Source organism: Hyperolius riggenbachi, chromosome 6, assembly GCF_040937935.1.
Source record: "Hyperolius riggenbachi isolate aHypRig1 chromosome 6, aHypRig1.pri, whole genome shotgun sequence".
In the NCBI taxonomy this organism is placed as follows: Eukaryota; Metazoa; Chordata; class Amphibia; order Anura; family Hyperoliidae; genus Hyperolius; species Hyperolius riggenbachi.
Window position 1 is genome coordinate 358,754,195 of NC_090651.1, and position 23,672 is coordinate 358,777,866.

Below are 23,672 nucleotides of genomic sequence, written 5' to 3' on the forward strand. Positions count from 1 at the left end.
GCCGATTTGTATGGTGGAGGAATAAGGGCCTATATAGAGTAGGAAACTTCATAAGCGCATTTAAGCTTATGACCTCCACAATTTTCAGTGAAACTAACACAATCCCACTATCTGAACGAGGTAGATGTATGGATATTTTTAACTTTCTAACACAATTAGATCCGGATAAAGAGGTCCTAATATATACACATTTCGAAATTTTATGTAAAGATAATCCTATAGGAAAAGGTATGATTTCGGACATATACTCCATCCTTACCCAGTCCATTTCTCAGACCAAGCTCAAGGTACAATCCGACTGGGAGACAGACTGTGGAATCACCATGTCGGATGCTAAATGGGCTCACTGCTCAACCACACTCACAAAATCAAGCCTTTTTTACTCATCTATCGAGTCTTCTTATAAACTTTATCATAGAGCTTACTATACACCACATAGACTGAGCCTCTTCTCTGATTCCCACTCGGATAGATGCTTTAGAGGCTGTGATGCTATAGGTACAACACGACATATATGGTGGGATTGTCCCAAGGTGGAGGCATACTGGAGGGAAATTTGGAATAAGCTTTCACTTATATTAAAAATCAATATTCAATTAGACCCTTCAATTGTTTTGCTTGGCAACAAACCATCCTCCCTCCCGTATGCCTCGCACAAACTCATCCAGTTTTTCATGGCTCAAGCCAAAAGACACATTGCAACCCAATGGAAATCACAGACTCTGAATGTTGATAGAGTGTTACAAGACCTTAACCATACCATGCTATCAGAACACATTCTCGCAAAACTAAAGGATAGACTAGAACACTTTTTTAAGGTATGGTCCCCCTGGATCCAGTGGCAGGATAATCTTGGCTTGTCCTATACACTACATAATTTCTAAACCTTTCCCGCTGATTTTTCTTAACCTTTTTTGGTGGAACACACCCTGAGCATATAACCATATAGTGAGTAGTTTTGGGCTGGTTCCCGATAGGTTTCACCCTACTGTTCTACTTATATGTGAGTGTCCCCCTACCCTATTTTCCCTATCTTTACCCTGTCTTTTCCTCTGGATGATACCATTGGCATGCTGCGGGTTTCGCCCCGCCCATGGTACATCCTTATATACCCCATCCCTGACCCTCTCCCTTCCTCCCTAGCTTTACCTTTTTCCCTTCCCCGTTATATAACATAAAAAATTATTATCTGATATCTTATATCTGATTTGAAGGCTAACATGTATAAGCAATTTTATCTTTCTATATTATTTACTGGCATCACCCCTAAGGGGGACTTTTTGCCTCAGTTTATGCATAACCTGTAATATGCCTTCTTTATAAATAAACACCCTTGAAACGAGAATGGACATTCCTTCTGCGACAAGAGCGTTTCTCACAAACTTTTCATCATATGTCAACATGTGGATCCTGTGATCTCCAACTGTATAATACGTGGCATTTGTTCCCCCAATTAAGATCAAATGTCCTCTTGGTTTTAATAGATTTAAGATCTTTCTCAAGTTTCTCTTGTAGTCATCTTGATCTTTGCAGACCACGTCCAGAAACCCATAGCTGATAATGCAGTCAGCCTGAGTTACTCCTAACAGGTCTGTTAGAGTTTCTGTCTCTGGGTCAAATTTCACCACATGGGTAATGGCCGACTTCAGCTTCAACTCTTTTACCTCACATTCATCACTGGAAAGAAAGAAAGATACACTGAGGTTTAAAGAGGATACAAATACTACATTGTCATACACAAATGCAAGAAGCCAGTATTAATAAATTCAAAGGTGATGTCATTCAGGAGTGTAACATTGGCTCTCATAATGACCTCACTGGCCACAGGGGCCCCAGGGCCCATTCAAGAAAGCTTTATTCACAATACAGCTATTGCAGCCATCCTAACATCTGGCTATATACAAATGTGGGCATTTCTTTCAACTTAATACTTTGGAGCTATGTTTGACTGCCGAAAATGCGGTGACTCTTTCTGGCCAACCAATGCTGGGGATGTATCTGGCTACCTAATACAGTGAGCCTATCTCAGGCTACACAATAATGGTAGACAACTCTTGCTATCTAGCTAATACTGGGGGTGGGGGGCACCTGACTACCTAATACAGGCAGGCTATCTCTGGCTACCTAATACTAGTGGACACACTTGGCTACTTAATGTTGGTGAGGGACACCTGGCTACTTTCAAATGGGGTGCAGATCTGGCTCCCTAATAAAGGGGCACCCCTTGCTATTTAATACTCAAGGGCTATCTCTAGCTACCTATTTTCTGGTTATCTAATCATGGGTGGCAAACTTTGGCCACCTAATTCAGGGGGGCTATCCTTGTCTATCTAATACTGGGGGCCCTTCTGGCTACCTAATACTGGGGGGGCACATCTGGTTACCTGCTCCTCTCCCACAGGTTCTCCCTAATTGGCAGAGTATCACAGCTGAGCTTTTCCTGCTACAGCACCAGGTAGGTTTACTCTTCGGTTTGCAGCTGCTCTGCACGCATTCCTTTGCTACTTAAAGGTCTTGGTGCATGTCACATGACATACATTGGGAACCATACTGTAACGAATGTGGAATAATCTCCGTGGTCAGCGCACAAGACGTGCGCTGACACGGCGGAAATCCTACACAAGCGTATGAAGGGGGGAACCCAGCTTTGGTGCAAGCACCAGTAGAGGGCAATTCCCACCGGCAGATGGTGCTGTGGGGTGCAGAGGAGTACAATCGCTGCACGGCCACAGATGCCAGATGGGGATTGTACAGATCAAGACAATGCAGGGCTGAACAGCCCTTAAAGAGAAAGAGCACAGGTACAGGATGAATGTGTGTTCACCAATCTAGTCGCGACCCAGCGACGGTAAACACACATCAGCAGAAACAAAGTAGGAACGCAATCGCGAGAGAGGCAATTGCCAGAGGTGACACAAGGCTTAAGCAAGACAGGGGATGAGAGTAGCAAAGGCACAGCAAATCATACAATGAGAAGATAAGGAAAATAACAAACGCTAACTAAACGCGAACACCGCACTCATTCGCAACAGCGAACACGTTTACAGTGCGGTCTCCGCGTGTTAAGCACAACAGAGACAAGCACGCCTAACTAACCACCGACAGACAAACACGAAACAGAGAACGCAAGCGCTTGCTTAAAGGTTACCTCACCGAGCCTACAGCAAGCGTTCATATCAGACAAGACAGACAAACGGAAAACAGGAATAAGCTAGGAAAGATCCACTGCTCTTACTGCCAGAGCGAGTGCGATCCAGGTACAGAAACAGAATTGCAGATCAGAAGGATCCACAGCCGCTACCGCTAGGGGCTAGTGCGATCCAAGCAAGACAGACAGATGAGATAGCTGGTAGCAACCGCTGCTCCAGCTATACTCCAGGAAAACAGAACAGAAGGATCCACAGCACCAGCGCAAGGCTAGTGCGATCCAGGCAAGACAGATCAGAAGGATCCACAGCACTACCGCTAGAGGCTAGTGCGATCCAGGAAAACAGAACAGAAGGATCCAAAGCGCTAGCGTAAGACTAGTGCGATCCAAGCAAGACAGATCAGAAGAGGCTATGGGTAGCAACCTCTGCCCCGGTTAGCACCCAGACAAACAGAACGATTTCCTGTCGACCACCGCTGGGACAGGACAATCGCAACAGACAGACAATATGCAATCTAACTGCACTAGGAACTGCCTAGTACAGTTCCAAGAATTACCCTAAGGTAAACTTTAACAGATCAACAATGGCTGACACTCTAGGAGTGTTTACAACAAACCCTGAAGAAATGACCAGCAAAGGACTCTGGGAAACATAGCTTTTTATAGTGCCAGTCATCACAGGAGGCAGGTAGGGGATCTGCATAACGAATGTATGCAAATTCCTCAACAGCAGAACAGACCAGAAACTTGCAAAGGAAAGACAGGTCTCTCTTCCAGAGACCTGTAACCTTCAGACTAGAAGAATGGTCAAACAGCTGTCTGCCAGTGCAGCCAGCCGAGCGGATCATCACAGTACCCCCCCCCCCCATCCTCTAGGGACGGATTCCAGACGTCCCTCAAAACTGGTATAAGCAAAAAAACTGTAACTGAAGACTCATGAAGGTTAGGACAGCCCGACAAGGCCCAATTCCAGAGTTAGTCCACTCGAAACCGACCTCATCAGAAGCAGAAGCCACCGAAACATGCCCATCAGTACTACCAGTCTCAGCATAACACCCATCAGGACTGTGAACGCCAGAGAAGAAGCCATCGACACCCTCCAGACAATACCCGCCACCTTCCAGGGAGAGTCCGAAAATACCAAACCTGCCACAATACCTGTTCGAAGTGTCTCTTTCAACACAAAAGCCACTGTTGATCTTATCCAGGGTACCAAGCAAAAATTTCTCCCAGAATCTCCCAGAACCCTTTGAAGCTCCGCAGAGATCCCAAGAGGCCAGAACGCTCACCAGGCCCACATGGAGAACTACCAAGAACCCTTATGGAACCTATGATTATTCCGGATTCAGAATTACTAGGACACCCATCAAGGTCAGGACTTTCAGGGACCACTTCTGGGCATGCAAGCAGGCAGGCAACATCAGAACATATCTCCGCCGAGGAAGCATCTGAGCATGTTGGTAACCGAGGCACACTTGGGCTTTCTGGGTCACAGAGCACATCGGGGTACACCAGCACAGGAGAAACCTCAGGACATGTCGGGGAACTGCCAACCTCAGAGTCCGGCACGACCAGACCAAAACCAGGACCGGGCAGAAAATTATCACGAGTAGAGGTCACAGGTACTGGTCTTTCAAAAGAAGACTCGGAGTCAAATTCAGAAATTTCTGTGACTGTAATATCATCATTGACTACACATGAGTGAAGCTCCACAAGAGCAGCAAAGGTAGTCAGCACAACATCCATGCCCACTAAAGTGGGCAAAACCTCAGACGGATCTGGGGGGCAGGAGGTATCTCCTAGAAGTTCTGCACCCTTTAGGAGGGACTTGGAAACCTCCAAAACATCAACTAAGACCTCAGAAATGTCATTTTCCAAGTTTTCTATGAAGGATTCTGAACTATTCATGTTACAGGGCTGAACATTAAATACCTCCTGCAGGCAGGGCAGATGTCCCAGGAATGGTTCCACCATAAGCTGAGACTGAATTTCATCATCATGAGCAGGATGAACAGGAATATTTACTGGAACACGCACTGACTCCTTAACTTCAATCTCACTGCACCCAGAATTCTGCGTAGCAGTCAAACTAGTTTGTAACTCCAAAATTGCAGAAAAACAGGTGAGAATAGCAGCAATACATATACGAGCCTCTAGGGTCACTGCAGGAGATTCTAAGCAAGGTCATATTGACTCATCCAGAGTACAGGGTGCAGAATCAGCACTTTCCTCAGAGCAAGAAAGGGACTCACAAATGTCAGTGCGAGTGGAAATCATGTTTTCATTCATGGTACAGGGCAGGTTCAGAGAAAGCTTCTCTGGACAAGACAAAGAAGCTTCAGCATCAAATTGGCAAAACCGAAGCGCTGTCTCACTCTTTGATTCAGCTAACAATGTCGAATCCGAGGAGTCAGAACGCAAAACGTGCGAATCCAAGATCGCTTTAGGTTGTGAAACTGATGCTTCCATGGCGCAAACCTCAGAATTCTGCGGAGCAGACCGCAAGGTGTTCAGGACAGAAACACTGGAGCAACTGTCATCAGGCAACAGGCCCTTACAGGTGTGAATAGGATGAGACAAAGATCTATTTGCAGGAGAAGGAACGACAACAACAGGAGAAACTTTATTAGACACATTCATTTTACTTTTGATGCTGCACAGTTTAGGAGTTTTCCCCTTAGCAGGATCATAGATAGAAGATCTTAAAGATCTGTTTTTAGATGACAAAGGATCCCGCATATCTTTGAGAGGAATAACACATTCATGTTGATCACACTCTGCAGGGACATCTGAGAAGCAGGCACCAGATCGCACAGATTCAAACTGCACAGTCAGGAGAGAATCTTTCAGGATTCGCACAGGAATCAACCACAGTGGCACACCCATTCATCTCAGATCGAAGGCAGGAACAATCATCCGATAACGATGTCTCTCCATTGAAATCAATTGATTGGTGTGTGTGCAATTCATCCAAAATCGTCTGCCACACACACATCACCGGATCCACAAAACACTCGTCACACTCATCAGGATCAATCAAAGTGTACACAGACTTTCCACTAGCGTCCAGCGTCCCTGCGCTTTTTGCGATGTAGAAATCGCAAAACGCCTTCCAATCAATCTCAAACTCATCGACCAACGCTCCAATTTCCCATGGAGCAAATGGGGGCTCAAACAACCCGGTATCTAAATAGCACTCATAAGGGTTGGGGTCAGGAACATGTATAGACATTCTTACACCTTTAATATAGAAAATAATTCTGCCTATTAAAGGATCCACAAATGCTTTTGCTTGGGGCAAGAAAACCTGAGCCTGAGGAGCCCCTAAGGGTTCATCACAATCAAGTGTGTTCCACATTTCAGACCTTATAGAAATAATGTCTTTAATTGTAGTTGCTATGGGCAACGGATCTTTCCACTGGGAAGCCTTCCTAGATTTTTTACGTTTAGACTTAGAGGCTTTGGATGGCTGCTTTTTGGATGAAGGTGAACTGTTAATGCAAATCTTTGCAGGCTGAGAGATTTTGCACTGAGTAGATGGAACAGCTGATTGAGCTGCCGACAACAACTCGTTAAAGCGGATCCGAGATGAAAAACTAAATATAACAAGTGACTTGTCTTTATATCTTATCTAAAGTTTAGATAGTTTACACAGCAAATCTATCTTCAAACAGCTTCAACAGTATATTAATATTTTTTCCTGTGATACAATGGGAGCAGACATGTTTTCTGCTTGTCACTATTACACAATTACACACACAGGCAAGCTTATCTGTATCTAGGCATGCTAATCTGCATATTCTGTGAAAACTCCACTCTTATCTCCTCCATTACACAGGCAACTGATCTGTATCTGCACTGCAGCTCTCAGATTGTGAAAACTCTGCCTCTGAAATCTATAGCTAGTAACACCTTTTTCACCTGCCCAGACTGAAATCCCACAATCCCTTGCAAGCGCCAAGGCACTCTGGAGAAGCTGTGGGTGTGGCTTATTTAGTTTATAGGAAATTAGGATATTAAAACAAAACAAAACAAGTATTTGGCTTGAGGAATGCCCTATAAACTATATGTAAGGAACACAATTATGCAAGGAGTAAAAGTTCATCTCGGATCCACTTTAAGGGGGTATGGTAACTGAGGTAGTCTCAGCCAATTATGAATTGTAAAGGCCAAGAATTCCAGGGATCTTTGACTCAGGGTGGTATGATCTAACACATCATAAGCCCACTTTAACATTTCGCCCCCAAACAGAAGGTAGGCCATTTGGGGGGCCCAGGTAGACACTAGGGTGCATTGGAATTCAGGATTCGCTAAAAGTTTAGTGCACTCAGACAAAAATTCATCCGCTGTTTCAGGTTCAAGATTTTTAAATCTCTTAAAGGTACAAGAGCCATATTCGACAAAATCGTACAAATCGGAAATTCCCTCTACACTGGGAATTTTGGTTGGGCTGGTCATTCTGTAACGAATGTGGAATAATCTCCGTGGTCAGCGCACAAGGCGTGCACTGACACGGCGGAAATACTGCACAAGCGTATGAAAGGGGGAACCCAGCTTTGGTGCAAGCACCAGTAGAGGGCAATTCCCACCGGCAGATGGCGCTGTGGGGTGCAGACGAGTACAATCGCAGCACGGCCACAGATGCCAGATGGGGATTTTACAGATCAAGACAATTCTGGGCTGAACAGCCCTTAAAGAGAAAGAGCACAGGTACAGGATGAATGTGTGTTCACCAATCTAGTCGCGACCCAGCGACGGACCGACGGTAAACACACATCAGCAGAAACAAAGTAGGAACTCAATTGCGAGAGAGGCGATTGCCAGAGGTGACACAAGGCTTAAGCAAGACAGGGGACGAGAGTAGCAAAGGCACAGCAAATCATACAATGAGAAGATAAGGAAAATAACAAACACTAACTAAACGCGAACACCGCACTCATTCGCAACAGCGAACGCGTTTACAGCGCGGTCTCCGCATGTTAAGCACAACAGAGACAAGCACGCCTAACTAACCACCGACAGACAAACACGAAACAGAGAACGCAAGCGCTTGCTTAACGGTTACCTCACCAAGCCTACAGCAAGCGTTCATATCAGACAAGACAGACAAACGGAAAACAGGAATAAGCTAGGAAAGATCCACTGCTCTTACCGCCAGAGCGAGTGCGATCCAGGTACAGAAACAGAATTGCAGATCAGAAGGATCCACAGCCGCTACCGCTAGGGGCTAGTGCGATCCAACTAAGACAGGCAGATGAGATAGCTGGTAGCAACCGCTGCTCCAGCTATACTCCAGGAAAACAGAACAGAAGGATCCTCAGCACCAGCGCAAGGCTAGTGCGATCCAGGCAAGACAGATCAGAAGGATCCACAGCACTACCGCTAGAGGCTAGTGCGATCCAGGAAAACAGAACAGAAGGATCCACAGCGCTAGCGTAAGACTAGTGCGATCCAAGCAAGACAGATCAGAAGGGGCTACCGGTAGCAACCGCTGCCCCGGTTAGCACCCAGACAAACAGAACGATTTCCTGTCGACCACCGCTGGGACAGGACAATCGCAACAGACAGACAAAACAGATATGCAATCTAACTGCACTAGGAACTGCCTAGTACAGTTCCAAGAATTACCCTAAGGTAAACTTTAACAGATCAACAATGGCTGACACTCTAGGAGTGTTTACAACAAACCATGAAGAAATGACCAGCAAAGGACTCTGGGAAACATAGCTTTTTATAGTGCCAGTCATCACAGGAGGCAGGTAGGGGATCTGCATAACGAATGTATGCAAATTCCTCAACAGCAGAAGAGCCCAGAAACTTGCAAAGGAAAGACAGGTCTCTCTTCCAGAGACCTGTAACCTTCAGACTAGAGGAATGGTCAAACAGCTGCCTGCCAGTGCAGCCAGCCGAGCGGATCATCACACATACAGAGTGGGTGTGTGGTGGGGTGTGTGGTGAACAGAGCAGCTGCAGTGAACAGCAGAGTGGACAACCTCACACTGGAGTAGGTAAAGCTCCGCTGTACGTCTGTGGTTGTGTGGAAAGTGGGTGGAGAGAGAGAGAGGTGCTACATTATCCATACTTGCTAAGGGAAAGTGCTTATGCAGCATGGGTGGGAAGACCTGTTATGTCGGTCACATACGTTATGGTTTGTAGTCCACGCTTGTCTGCGGAAGGGGTGGGGTTAAGTAAACCACACATTTTATGGGAGTTAACCACTTCAGGACCACAGGTTCCTTCAGGAAAAGAGCAATTTTCACATCATGCTCCTCCCATTAATTTGTCAATATCTTTATTGCTACTTATCACACTGAAATGATCTATATATTATTTTTTGCGGGACAAACGAGTCTTTGGACAGTACTTTTTGCTAAGTATAATTTTATTTATACACATTTTGCAGGGAAGAAGAAGAAAAAAAATGAATAAAATTCACCATTTCTCAGCTTTCAGCCATTGTAGTTTAAAATGAAAATATGCTATTGATGATGAAACAGACACATTTTATTTGTCCACTTGTCCCGGTTATTACATTTAAATTGTGTCCTTAGTATAATGTGGGTGATAATATTTTATTTGGAAATAAAGGTGTCTTTTTTCCATTTAGTGTTTTTTTATATTGTAATAATAGTTACAAGTCTTTATTTACAAAAGCCACAGTAATATACCCTCATGACATACTTATTAAAAAAGTCCTTAAGCAGGGGCATAACTACAAATGACCGTGCCACCCTGCAAAAATTTAGATGGGGCCCCCCTCCCGTGCCCCAGGTCCATTTTTTGGGGCTGGAGGTCGCAGCACGAGACGAAAGCATGGCCCACGCATCGACGGGGAGGGGGGACAGTCCCCTCCTCTCTCACCTCGAGCTTTCTTCTCTGCGCTCCCCTGCAGCACCTATTATCAGTGGCAACAGGCAGGCAGCAGCAACACATACCTCCATCCCGGAGGTCTCTGATCTCTGATGTTACTTCCTGCTTAAACAGGAAGTAGCATGAAGCACTGAGAGATCGGAGACCTCCGCGAAGTAGGTATGTGTTGCTGCTGCCCGCCTGTTGCCACTGATAATAGATGCTGGAGGGGAGCGCAGAGAGGAGAGTTCAAGGTGAGAGAAGGGGGGACTGTCCCCCATCCCCGCCGATGTGTGGCCATGCCTTCCTCTCATGCTGCAACCCCTCCAGCCCCACAAAATGGACCTGAGCGGGCCCTGGAGGGGCCCTGCCTTCCCCCCCATGGGGGCAGGGGCTGCATCCCCTATTGTTATGCCAGTGTCCCTAAGGTGACTATTTATACATTTGTTTTTAAATTGTGTATTTTTTTTACAAGTGTTTTGTTATGCTAACTATGGGATAGGGGAGAAAGGGGTTAAAAATAATAAAAAAAAAACGATTTAATTTTGCTATAGATGAATGCTATAGAGCAGGCTTTCTCAACCAGGGTTCCTTGAGGACTCTGCAGGGGTTCCTTGGCATTTTCCCCCATCGTGGGGGAAGTATAATAGAGCACACTATAATAGGTAGTACTGTACCAAGAAGCACTAAATTGGGGGCTCAGGAGACAATAGAATGAGTGGCAGTGTAATGGGGGTAGTGAAATAAACAGCCACACCTACTTTCAAAGGCCATGCCTCCTGCAAAATAAATGCAGGGGTTTCTCGAGATAAAAAAAAATGTTTGCAGGGGTATCCTTGAGATCCAAAAGTTATTTGTAGGGTTCCTCCAGGGTAGAAAGGTTGAGAAAGGCTGTATTAGAGTGTATTTGGATGCAATGTTACTTTTTGGCCACAAGATGGTAGTACACTGAGTTCTGTGTTGAATAAATATAACACAGAACCAAGTGTTAAATTTGTTTCTTGGGGTTTTTTTTTTTTTAAATCAGAGCTGCCAGAAGCTCTGACTCATCGCAGACACATTGATCATGGATGGAAACAGCTGTTATCCATTCACCGATTACGGAGGGACAGAATTACGGTGAATGTGGACAAAAGACATGTGACAATCGTGAGCGGCGGCGGTAAGTAAACAGTGCGCATATCTACGCCCCTGAGACTAAAGTGAAGTTTTGTGGGGCGTAGATATGCGTAGCGCAGGTCTTGAATTGGTTAAGGTGGCAACATGGGGAAGGAAAACTCTGTCTGCATGTGTTAATTGCACAGATGAAGGGGGATTGTCCACATGGATTCATTGAAAGAGGGAGGGGGTACATTACATTTTCACATTGGGATCCCATGGTTTGCAGCCAGCGAGGCCCCTGGTTCCTTGAGAACTCACCTTTTTCCTTCTAAGTTGGTAGCGTGTGCAGCCACGTGCCCCCAGCTGAAGGCTCCAGTACGATCATTCTGCCATTTCATTATCTCCATGATGCACTGCTCATTGGTCCTCATCAGGATGATCTCTTGGAAAAATTCACAGGCAGGATAGAGATCATGGATTAAGGGGCCGGTGCTAATGTCAATCATGATATTTCCGGTCATGCGACCTGCAAGGTTTGCACAGCATGCTGAAGAAAATGTCTGCAGTTTCTACCACATCATTGTAACAAGGTAATGTGCGTATTCAAAAAGATCACACTTGAACATAAAGTGAATATGTCTGCACTGTTACACTTTCGTTTCCATCGAATAAGAACTTTGCTTTTATGAGTTTGGCAAATCATGTGACACTTAGTGTAATGGAGCGCACACGCAGCCCAGGGGAGGCAGAGGAATCAGCGTGCTTCTGAGCCCAGCATTATGCGCCGGCCAGAAGTGACGAGGGGATGACATACTGCGCGCACAGGGCGCAGTATGTCCAGGTGGGGGGGTCAAGAGAGTCGGCAGACACCCGGAGAAATATTAGAGGAACGGCGGCAGACGGAGGGGGGCAGGAGGAGCTGAAGGTATTTACTTGTACTCCCCCACACACTGCTGCAATCTTAGTTTCAGTTGTGATATCCTTTAAAGCGAACCTTAAGTCAAGTAAAAAAAATGAGATTTACTCACCTGGGGCTTCCCTCAGCCCCCAGCAGCCGATTGGTGCCCTCGCAGCTCCGCTCCGATGTCCCAGGACCCGCCGGCGACGACTTCCGTTTTCGCCGTCACCGGCCGACAGGCATGGGAACGCGAGTGATTGTTCGCGTTCCCAGCCTGTATATCGCCCCCTATGCTGCTATTGCGACCTCCTGGCCGCAATAGCAGCATAGGGGGCGATATACAGGCTGGGAACGCGAACAATCACTCGCGTTCCCATGCCTGTCGGCCGGTGACGGCCAAACCGGAAGTGCTCGCCGGCGGGTCCTGGGACATCGGAGCGGAGCTGCGAGGGCACCGATCGGCTGCTGGGGGCTGAGGGAAGCCCCAGGTGACTAAATCTCATTTTTTTTACTTGACTTAAGGTTCGCTTTAATTCAATTGACTTTGTATTATCATTCGTGATTACACATGAATTTATGCATAATTTCCTGCTGACTTTGATGGAGAATAGCAAAGCCCCATACATGTTATTGCTAAATAAATTGCTACATGTTAGGAAGAATGGTGGATAGAAGTAAAAAAAAATTGAATTTTTCAAAAAGACCTTGTAGTTTTTGAGAAAATCGATGTAAAAAATGCAAAGAAAAATGTTTTTTAAACTCAGAAAAAAAAAAACTTTTTTCTTAGTATTTTTAAAATCGATTGTCTCAAAAACTACAAGGTCTTTTTGAACAATGCCTTTTTCAACTTGTACCCACTATTCTTCTTAATATATGCAGCAATTTTGGTAGCAATAGCATGCACGGAGGCAAGAAATGACGTGTAAATTGGGCGTAATTCATGCAAAATGACGAATGCTTACAATTAACTACGAAAGTAATTACGCTTTTCCATTGTAATTGTGAATTACGATGCGTAATTGCGCATAGGCATAATTTCTACTCATCACTAATCAAAATAGGACTTGGTATTGTCGAAACAATAGATTGGAATGGCTGAAATAGAAGATTTAACCATTTTACCTCCAAGGGTTTTTCCCCTTAAAAAAAACAGAGCAATTTTCACCCGTCAGTGCTCCTTCCATTCATTCGCCTATAACTAGTGTTGGGCGAACAGTGTTCGCCACTGTTCGGGTTCTGCAGAACATCACCCTGTTCGGGTGATGTTCGAGTTCGGCCGAACACCTGACGGTGCTCGGCCAAACCGTTCGGCCATATGGCCGAACTAAGAGCGCATGGCCGAACGTTCCCCGAACGTTCGGCTAGCGCTGTGATTGGCCGAACGGGTCACGTGGTTCGGACCCGAACGCGCTCTGATTGGCCGAACTGTCACGTGGTTCGGGTAAATAAATACCCGAACCACGTCATATCTCCGCCATTTGTCTGTGGGTTTAGCTTTGGGTAGGCAGGCAGGGTAGTTCGCGCTCCAGCCACGCTAGCCAGGGTCCCCCCTGTCATTGTGTCACTGCTGGGAACAGTAGTACACCGCTTGCTCAGCCACACTATATAGCATTCTGTTTACTGCCACTCTGTGTACCTCGCTCAGCCACACTATATAGCATTCTGTTTACTGCCACTCTGTGTCTGCTGGGAATAGTAGTACACCGCTTGCTCAGCCACACTATATAGCATTCTGTTTACTGCCACTCTGTGTACCTCGCTCAGCCACACTATATAGCATTCTGTTTACTGCCACTCTGTGTCTGCTGGGAATAGTGGTACACCGCTCGCTCAGCCACACTATATAGCATTCTGTTCACTGTTCTGTGTCTGCTTGGAATAGTGGTACACCGCTCGCTCAGCCACACTATATAGCATTCTGTTTACTGTTCTGTGTCTGCTGGGAATAGTGGTACACCGCTCGCTCAGCCACACTATATAGCATTCTGTTTACTGTTCTGTGTCTGCTGGGAATAGTGGTACACCGCTCGCTCAGCCACACTATATAGCATTCTGTTCACTGTTCTGTGTCTGCTGGGAATAGTGGTACACCGCTCGCTCAGCCACACTATATAGCATTCTGTTCACTGTTCTGTGTCTGCTGGGAATAGTGGTACACCGCTCGCTCAGCCACACTATATAGCATTCTGTTTACTGTTCTGTGTCTGCTGGGAATAGTGGTACACCGCTCGCTCAGCCACACTATATAGCATTCTGTTTACTGTTCTGTGTCTGCTGGGAACAGTAGTACACCGCTCGCTCAGCCAGAGTATATAGCATTGTGTTTACTGCCACTCTGTGTACACCGCTCAGCCAGACTATATACCATTGTTTACTGACACTCTGTGTACACCGCTCAGCCAGACTATATACCATTGTTTACTGACACTCTGTGTACACCGCTCAGCCAGACTATATACCATTGTTTACTGCCACTCTGATTCTGCTGGGAACAGTAGTACACCGCTCGCTCAGCCAGACTATATACCATTGTTTACTGACACTCTGTGTACACCGCTCAGCCAGACTATATACCATTGTTTACTGCCACTCTGATTCTGCTGGGAACAGTAGTACACCGCTCGCTCAGCCAGACTATATAGCATTGTGTTTACTGCCACTCTGTGTACACCGCTCAGCCACACTATATAGCATTGCGTACTCTGCCAGTCAGTGTGTATATTGCTGGGATCAGTAATACTCCACTCACCGTCAACCACTATATGAGCTCAACATGAGTTCCCCAGAGACCTCCGCTGTGAGCAGCACTCCCAACAACAGCAACAGCCAACGCCCCACGCAAGCTATAACATCCACCCCAGCAGCCAGTGGTCAGCAGCAGCCCTCCCCGGAGGAAAACGTTGTGTCCATCAGTCCGTCGCCAGAGCGATTAATGAGGGCTGCCATTGAGGAGATGATGGGGCCTGATGTGGAGGAGGAGGTCTGGCTCAGGCCAGCATCCCAAGTTAATGTTGAGGACGATGAGGGGTCTGTGTCTGGGGATGTTGGGGTGGCAGAGGTGGTGGGTGGGTCAGACTCAGGAGAAGAGTTGTATGATGAGGATGATGATCGGGACCATCTGTATGTGCCTCAGAGTCCGACCCCGGAAAACATGTTGTATCGTGTGTTTAGGTACTAAAATCTGCGTTCCCTCCCAGTAGTGTTGGGCGAACAGTGTTTGCCACTGTTCGGGTTCTGCAGAACATCACCCTGTTCGGGGTGACTATATAGCAGACTATATAGCATTGTGTTTAATGCCACTCTGTGTACACGGCTCAGCCACACTAAATAGCATTGTGTTTACTTCCACTCTGTGTCTGCTGGGAACAGTAGTACACCGCTCACCCGCCACTGTATAGCATTGTGCTCTGTGTCACTGCTGACAATAGTGGTACACCGCTCACCCACCACTGTATAGCATTTCTGTACTGCCACTGTACTGCTGCCAGTCAGCGTGTACTTTAAGGATAAGTGAAATGAGGAAGAAATCCGGTGAAAGAGGGAGGGGCAAGGGAAGAGGTGTTTCCCCTGACGGTTCACGTACAGGCCACAGGGGAGCACCCAAGAAAACCCACTCAATACTGCCCATGTTGTCCAGGACAACAACCCTCACAGATCCAAAAGAACAGGACCAGATAATTACTTGGATGACCTCTCAAGCGTCCAGCAGTGGGTTAAGCAGCACCAGCACATCACGCACGAGGTCCGAGTCCTCAGCCAGTTAAAGTCTGGGCTTTCTTTGAAGACTGCACTGAGGATGTTACCATGGCGATTTTCAAGGTGTGCAAGACCCGCCTGAGCAGGGGGAAAAGTATTAACAACCTCTCCACCACCAGCATGAGCCGCCACATTCTATCCAAACATCCCACTCTGTGGGCAAACGCGGCAGGACAGGGTACCACCAGCAACACTGCCTCCCTTGGGTTCACCAGACTCACCACCAGACCCGCCTCAGCAGCAGCAGTAGCCCAGCCATTGCGTGGTTCACAACATTCACAAACATCAGACGATGCTGACACTGTCACTTTCCGGACTAGTGCTCTTGAGGTCTCCCAGTGTTCATCAAACACAACAACCAACAGCCCTTCGGTGTGCAGCGCTACGGTTGAGTTGTCTGTCTCTGAGATGTTTGAGCACAAGAGGAAATTGCCAGCAAATGACCCCCGGGCCGTGGCAGTAACAGCCAGCCAGCATAGCCAAGCTTCTGGCCTGCGAAATGCTGCCATATCGAGTGGTGGAGACAAACAGCTTCAAGGGCATGATGTCAGTGGCCATCCCACGTTACGTGGTTCCCAGCCGCTACCACTTTGCGCGCTCTGCAGTGCCTGAGTTGCATGAGCACGTGGTCAGCTAAATAACCCGAAGCTTGAAGAATGCCGTTGCCTGCAAGGTTCACCTCACCACTGACACCTGGACGAGTGCGTTCGGCCAGGGTCGATACATCTCCCTTACCGCGCACTGGGTGAACCTTGTGGAGCCTGGCAGCGATTCCTCACCTGCTACGGCGCGGGTGTTGCCCACGCCGCAAACAGCTGGATAACAACAGCAGCACCTACCTCTCTGACTCCTTCTCCTCCAACGCATCTCAAAGCTGTACCTCATCCGGAAATGCTAACCCAGCACCAGCAGCAGTAGGATCGTGGAAGCAGTGCAGCACAGCTGTTGGCATGCGTCAGCAAGCGTTGCTGAAGCTGATCTGCCTTGGGGATAAGCAGCACACAGGGGAGGAAATTTGGAGGGGAATAAAGGAACAGACGGATTTGTGGCTGGCACCGCTGGACCTGAAACCGGGCATGAAGCTAGACACCTGGCACGAACTGGCAATGTACACAATAGAGGTGCTGGCTTGCCCGGCAGCCAGCGTTATGTCGGAACGCTGTTTCAGTGCTGCCGGAGGCATCATCACAGATCGGCGTATCCGCCTCTCCACAGAAAATGCAGACCGTCTGACTCAAATTAAAATGAATCAATCCTGGATTGGAAACGACTACGCAACACTCCTGGACCCCAACCAAGTAACATGACCGATGAACATCTGGGATGGTTTAGCGTTTCCGGTCCCTGTTTATTGAACCTCTCATCTGTATTACATTTATGACTGCATGGCGGCAAAAAGCATTGCTGCTATATCCGCACGCTTTTTGTCCTCATGCAAGGCCTGGGTTGTTGTGTCTCACAAAGCGTGGCCTTCTCCTCCTGCGCCTCCTCCTGTTCCATCACGTGTGCTGCTGCTGGGTTAGCGTTGCCGCGTGGTCCCTGTTTATTGAACCACTTATCTTTATTACATTTATGACTGCATGGTGGTACAAAGCATGCTATCCGCACGCTTCTTGTCCTCATGCAAGGCCTGGGTTGTTGTGTCTCAAAGCGTGGCCTTCTCCTCCTGCGCCACCCTCCTCCTGTTCCATCACGTGTGCTGCTGCTGGGTTAGCATTACCGGTCCCTTTTCCTGGAACCTCTTATATGTATTACATTTATGACTGCATGCCGACAAAAAGCATGTTACCTGTGCAAAGAAAACAGACATTTCCCGCATTTAAAAGACAGTTTTCCCTTTGAAACTTTAAAATCGATTTTCTCAAAAACTATAAGCTCTTTTTGCTAAATTTTTTTTCCTCTTGTACCCACTCCCAAGGTGCACATACCCTGTAAATTTGGGGTATGTAGCATGTAAGGAGGCTTTACAAACCACAAAAGTTCGGGTCCCCATTGACTTCCATTATGTTCGGAGTTCGGGTCGAACACCCGAACATCGCGGCCATGTTCGGCCTGTTCGGCCCGAACCCGAACATCTAGATGTTCGCCCAACACTACCTATAACTTTATTACTACCATATTTTCCAGAATATAAGACACACTTTTTCTCCCCCAAAAGTGGGGGAAAAAGTACATGCATCTTATGGTCTGAATGTAACATTTGGGACCAGCACCGCAGCCCACACATACACATCGGTCAGACACGCTGACCCCTGCTGCCCACTGCACCTATGCCCCAGCGGGTCACTCACTTTAATGGTAATTTCCATGTGGCCTCTGCTTCTATATTGTTCCTTCAGATGCCAGCCAATCATGTGGGGGCTCTGTCAGTCATGGCCACTATCAGGCACCATCAGCCAATCAGGTGGGGGCCAATGGTCTTGAGGGCAGGACCAGGCTCTGCCATTCTGGCCAATCACTGCACTCGCTCAGTGCTGAGAAGTGATTTGGTGCCCATAGACTTTAATGCATTTGGTGAAAATTAGTTTTCTCATGCCCATATATCTTCATAAATATTCTCAAGGGAGACAAAATGTGCCATTTTTGTGAAATCATTCATTCGCTCATCACTACTTACCAGCAAAGCCAATATTCTGGGACGGCCACATAGGTCATGGCTTTGGGCAGTAAAAGCAAAAGGTCGGCACAACATGGAGATATATGAGGTCACATATCAAAGTAAATCAAAGTAAATCATCTCTCCTGGTCAGGATGACATCTGAATGACATTTATTTATAATTGCAAAACAAGCTTTGTATCGCCTGATGCTGAATGTATACAGAGGCGTATCTAGGTAATATGGCGCCCATGGCAAAGACTGAAATTGCGGCCCCCCTCCTCGCGGCACAGGGGGCAGGGTGGCTGGGGAAGAGTGGCTGGGATAAGGTTCAGGGTGGCTGGGGCAGAGTGGCTGCGTCTGGGCACAGGGTGGCTGGGGAAATTGGCTGGGACAGGGGACAGGGTTCAGGGTGGCTGGGGCAGAGTGGCTGGGACAGAGTTCAGGGTGGCTGGGGCAGAGTGGCTGGGACAGTGTGCAGGGTGGCTGGGACAGATAGGTTGGGTATGGGTACAGAGTGGAAGACCCAGAGTGGCTGGGTCTGGGCGCAGGTTGGGTCTGGGTTCAGGGTGGTGGTTGGGTGCAGGGTGGCTGAGACAGGGTGCAGAGTGGCTGGGTCTGGGCACAGGGTGTCTGGGATAGGGACAGGGTGTCTGGGGGCTGGGTCTGTGTGCGGGGTGGCTGCCAGCTACTGGCTGGGACAGGGTGGCTGGGGCAAAGTGGCTGGATGAAGGGTGGCTGAGTCTGGGTGCAAGCTGGGTGCCATCACAGACCTGAATCCTGGTGCCATTCGCTCCCCCACTGCTGCTTTAGTCGCATCAGTCACCGCCAGCGCCATGGTAACAGACATCATATCAGCAAGACACAGAGGGCGCACGCGCTACCTGTGCCCAGGGAACTCCAAATGCAGGAGATGACCTCACTTCCGCATTTGGAGTACAGCGGGCGGCGGGTAACTTGAGCGTCCTCTGTGTCTCACTGATATAATGTCAGTTACCATGACGCCGGCGGTGACGTAAGTAAGGCAGGAGTGAGTGGCCGAGTGGGGGAGTGAGCCGCACCAGGAGAGGAGGCATACAGAGGTGAAGTGTCTGGTGGCATGGGGCAGGCATGGCGCCCATGGTGCAATAGCGCCCAAGGCTCCAGCCATGCCTGCACCCTTGTAGATACGTGTCTGAATGTATATATAGCTTTGTGCTCTAATATCTTTTCAATACACAGAGTCTGAGGAAGGCTTATTAGCCAAAAGCTTACTGTTTTTCTTTTAAGTTAGCCAATAAATGGAATTATCCTGTTTCAAAATTTCCTGCTGACTCATTTTAAGATCTGTCCTCCCGTGCCTTGTCTGAAGTCACCCTTGAGAGCTAAATTGACATTGTTTAAAGGACACCTGAGCTGACACTACATCTGTGCCAACGGGTGTAATTTGGATCCTTCTACTTACCTGTTTGTGGCTCTGACTACATCCAGACACACAGTGGATAAAGAAGCGCTCCATGTGATTTCCCTCTCTGCCTGGATGTGCACAGCAGCCAAGGCCAGGAGTGTTATGGGTATCCATATTTGACATGTGCTGCTCATACATGAGCGTAATTTCAGAAGTATGCATGCCCAGAACGCTGTTGTGCACATCCGGGCAGGAATGCAAAACTACAGGGAGTGCCAGTGGAAAGAGCATGCACTGCTTCTTTGTCGAACGTGGAGGCAGAGCAGCAAAATGGAGGGTAGCCCATGTAAACCAGTGACAGCTAGTCAGAGTGCTAGACAGAATGGGGTGGGGGGAGGTTGATGACAGTGGGCCTTGGGCAATGGAAAGTACAAATCCGGCCCTGCGTACTCAAACTCTGAACTCTGCTCAAACATCAACGGTGCCAGCCCAGGTGTCCTCCTCTGTCAGATGTGCTTCCCAGGTACACTGGTGCACAATGCTGAGCTATTTAAACCCCGGCTAAACCGCTTTTTCCTTCCCCTGCAAGCTTTCAATCCTGATCCCAGCCTTTCATTCTCAGCCCTGTTTTGTTGCTGCCAGTTATACTTTGGCCTAATTCTGACTTTGGTGGATTGGTTACCACCCATTTTCCAATTCTGGTCTCATTCTGTCTACACTGCAGGGTTTGTCCTCCTACTTTTCTTGCTACCAGTTAGAGTAGCCCCATAGACAGCAGCCTGGTGGTCACTTGTAGCAAACCAGTCTGCTGTTTTTAGGGGTTCTGGCCTCCATCCACCAGTTATTGATCTATTGGTTTAGTTAATTAATTTGCTAATGTATTTATTGACTAATATTTTATTAAATTATTTATTATGTCATTTATTGTATCGTTTATTGTATCATGGATAAATCACAGTAATCACAGCAGCTTTGTTCCTGGTGTTTATAGATGAGGTAAATAAATAAATACTTAAAGAGACTCTGTAACAAAATTTTCAGTCTTATTTCTTCTATCCTATAAGTTCCTATACCTGTTCTAATGTGGTATGTCTTACTGCAGCCTTTTCTAGTTGCTCTGTCTCTGTAATATCTCTGTTATATAATCTAACCTATTTTCCTTTGCCGGCTTTTTCAGCTCAGGCAGGAATTTGCTGCTCTGCTGTGATAAGGAAAAGCTATACACACCTTCTCCACGCCCCTGCAGGCTCTGTATGAGTCACAGACTGAGCTTCTCTCAGCCTATCACATGCTGGTTAGCAGCCACGTTTTTTGTTTGTAAACACTGCCTAAAACTGTCAATTACAAGCCAGGATTGCAGCAGGGAGTGGCAGAAACAGCACAGAGGGGCACAGGGGAACATAAGGAATAGAATGGTATGCTTGTTATTGTAAAAATTTAGAGTACAGATTCTCTTTAAATGTATGCAACTGGAATATTTATAAAGGCAAGATGTCACAGAATAAAATGAAGAATGTGATATACAGTACAGTATATTTTTGTTTTTCAATCCTTACTTTTTTCCCCTTTTAAACCTATGTAAATAAAAAAATATGTATTTATGATAAAGAAAAATCTACCTCCCCCCCCCCCCCCAAAAAAAAAAACCTAAAAAAAAACAGTGTCCAAAATTCAGTTTTCTATCATGAGAAATAAGAGTTGTTGATGGTCAGACCGACTGTGCACAAATAGGAAAACATTTCTGGTCCTCAAGGGGTTTACTGCACATGTTTTGAAGGGGTTGTAAATCTGCATGATTTAAGATTACAATGGGAAAACAATGACTAAACAATTTATAACATAATATTGTAAACATATAAGTTAATATAATAATGCCATTAGTGTACTTACCCATGGCAAGTGCATTGTGCATTTTCTCCACTGGTACTGTTAATGTGTCATCTTTTAATGCCGTGTCAAGGTCTCCAGAATAATAAGTCTCCAGCATGGTTCTGGAGTCAGGCTCGTGTTTATGGTAGAGCTTATAGGAGCTGCGATCCATCTTGTATGACAGACAGAATACTAGCCACAGCTTTCCCCTCTGTAATTCTTATAATGCCAGTGTAACGATTGTGGAACTTTCTCCGTGATCAGCGCACAACGCGTGCGCTGACACGGCGAAAATCCTCCACAAGCGTATATTTGCAGGCACCCAGCAAAAGGTGCTACGCACCTGTAGAGGGAAATTCCTGTTGGCAGATGGCGCTGGGGAGTGCAGAGGAACCAATCCTCTGTACCTCCACAAGTGCCAGACAGGAATTGTACGAAGCGCAGAACGCAATCGCAAGAGAGGCGATTGCGAATGAGATTGAGCAAAGGGACAGGTTGTATGTGTGTGCGCCAATCCAGTCGCCACCCCGCGACCGCGCACACGCACAACAGCAGATACGAAATAGGAACGCGATCACGAGAGGTGCGATCGCCAGACGTGACACAAGGCAGATCAGAATAGAAAACGAGGGTAGCAAAGGCACAGCAAATAATACAATAAGGAGATACGGAAAACAACAAACGCTAGCTAACCGCGAACACCGCACTCATTCGCAACAGTGCACGCGTTTATGCGCGATCTCCACGTGATAAGCACAATAGAGACAAGCACGCCTAACTAACCATTAACAGACAAACATGAAACAGAGGACGCGAGCGCTTGCTTAACGGTTACCTCACCGAGCCTCTAGCAAGCGTAGCGGACAAGACAGACACACGAAAACAGGGACAAACGAGAGATAGGATCCACAGCACTAGCAAAAATTGGCTAGCGTGATCCAGGTACAGAGTAGCAGAACAGAAGGATCCCCAGCGCTAGCGAAAAGTAGCTAGCGCGATCCCAGGAGACAGAACAGAAGGATCCCCAGCGCTAGCGAAAAGTAGCTAGCGCGATCCCAGGAGACAGAACAGAAGGATCCCCAGCGCTAGCGAAAAGTAGCTAGCGCGATCCCAGGAGACAGAACAGAAGAGATAGCTGGTAGCAACTGCTGCACCAGCTATACTCCAAGAACAGAGATCAGAACCATTTCCTGTCGACCACAGTAGGGACAGGACAATGGCAACAGGCAAGACAAGACAGAACAGGCCATACAGATAATACAACCTGACTGGGCTAGAAGGGGAGCCTAAAGCAACCGCCAGGAATTAACTATACTAGATAGCAATGGCTGACACTCCAGCAGTGTCCATCAGGAACAGACCATGGAAAGGAAATGACCAGCAAAGCCTTCTGGGAAACATAAAGCTCTTATAGTGCCAGTCATCAAAGAAGGCAGGTAGGGGATTTGCATAACGAATGTATGCAAATTCCCCAGCAAGAGAACAGACCAGAAACTTGCAATGGAAAGACAGGTCTCTGTTCCAGAGACCTGCAGCCCACAGACTAGAGGAATGGACAAACAGCTGTCTGCCTGCGCAGCCAGCTGAGCGGATCATCACAGCCAGTGCACTGTAGCCTGTGTTATCATCATCAGAATAAACAATTCTAAATATCATAAGACCATCATGTGTTCAGGATCTATTCATGGGAACTCAGCTGAATGTATACTTAGTTGGTCATATGCTAGCGATAATTAACAGTAACTGCATTTTCGTAATTACATAGGATATAGCAGAAATCCAGCAGCAGATGCTCAGCTTTCCACTCAAAATATTCTTCTGCATGACTATCTGCCTTCACATTGGGACCCTAAAGTTTATACATTACTATAGCTATGCCAACAGCAAAGAGCAGCCATAGAGCATGTGGCAAAGGTAGTGTAGGTGAGATGTTTTGGCCACATTCACATGGAAGGCAGACAGAGCCATAGCTAGGGATTTTCAGCACCCATGGACAAAGTCAGTTTTTGTACCCCCTTTCATGACAAGGTGTGAACCATAAGGAGGTCCATCATGCTTTCCCAGAGA

General features: G+C 47.0%; 1 protein-coding gene across 1 annotated transcript; it reads right to left on the reverse strand.

Moving 5' to 3' along the window:
• Positions 1 to 1,247: 1,247 nt before the first annotated feature.
• On the reverse strand, positions 1,248 to 21,777 carry LOC137522258 (indolethylamine N-methyltransferase-like). Its single transcript, XM_068242287.1, has 3 exons — positions 21,627 to 21,777; positions 11,417 to 11,624; positions 1,248 to 1,677 (listed from the first exon to the last, which is right to left on the reverse strand). Exons 1-3 carry the CDS (start codon positions 21,775 to 21,777, stop codon positions 1,248 to 1,250), a joined length of 789 nt encoding a protein of 262 aa, XP_068098388.1.
• Positions 21,778 to 23,672: the final 1,895 nt, after the last annotated feature.

Bases quoted from the DNA above. Each gene is read 5' to 3' on its own strand.
- LOC137522258 (XM_068242287.1), bottom strand. From the start codon at position 21,777: ATGGATCGCAGCTCCTATAAGCTCTACCATAAACACGAGCCTGACTCC. The intron at 11,625-21,626 runs GTAAGTACACTA...CAAACCTTGCAG, and splicing joins GCACAATGCACTTGCCATGG to GTCGCATGACCGGAAATATC. The intron at 1,678-11,416 runs GTGAGTTCTCAA...CTTTCTTTCCAG, and splicing joins ACCAACTTAGAAGGAAAAAG to TGATGAATGTGAGGTAAAAG.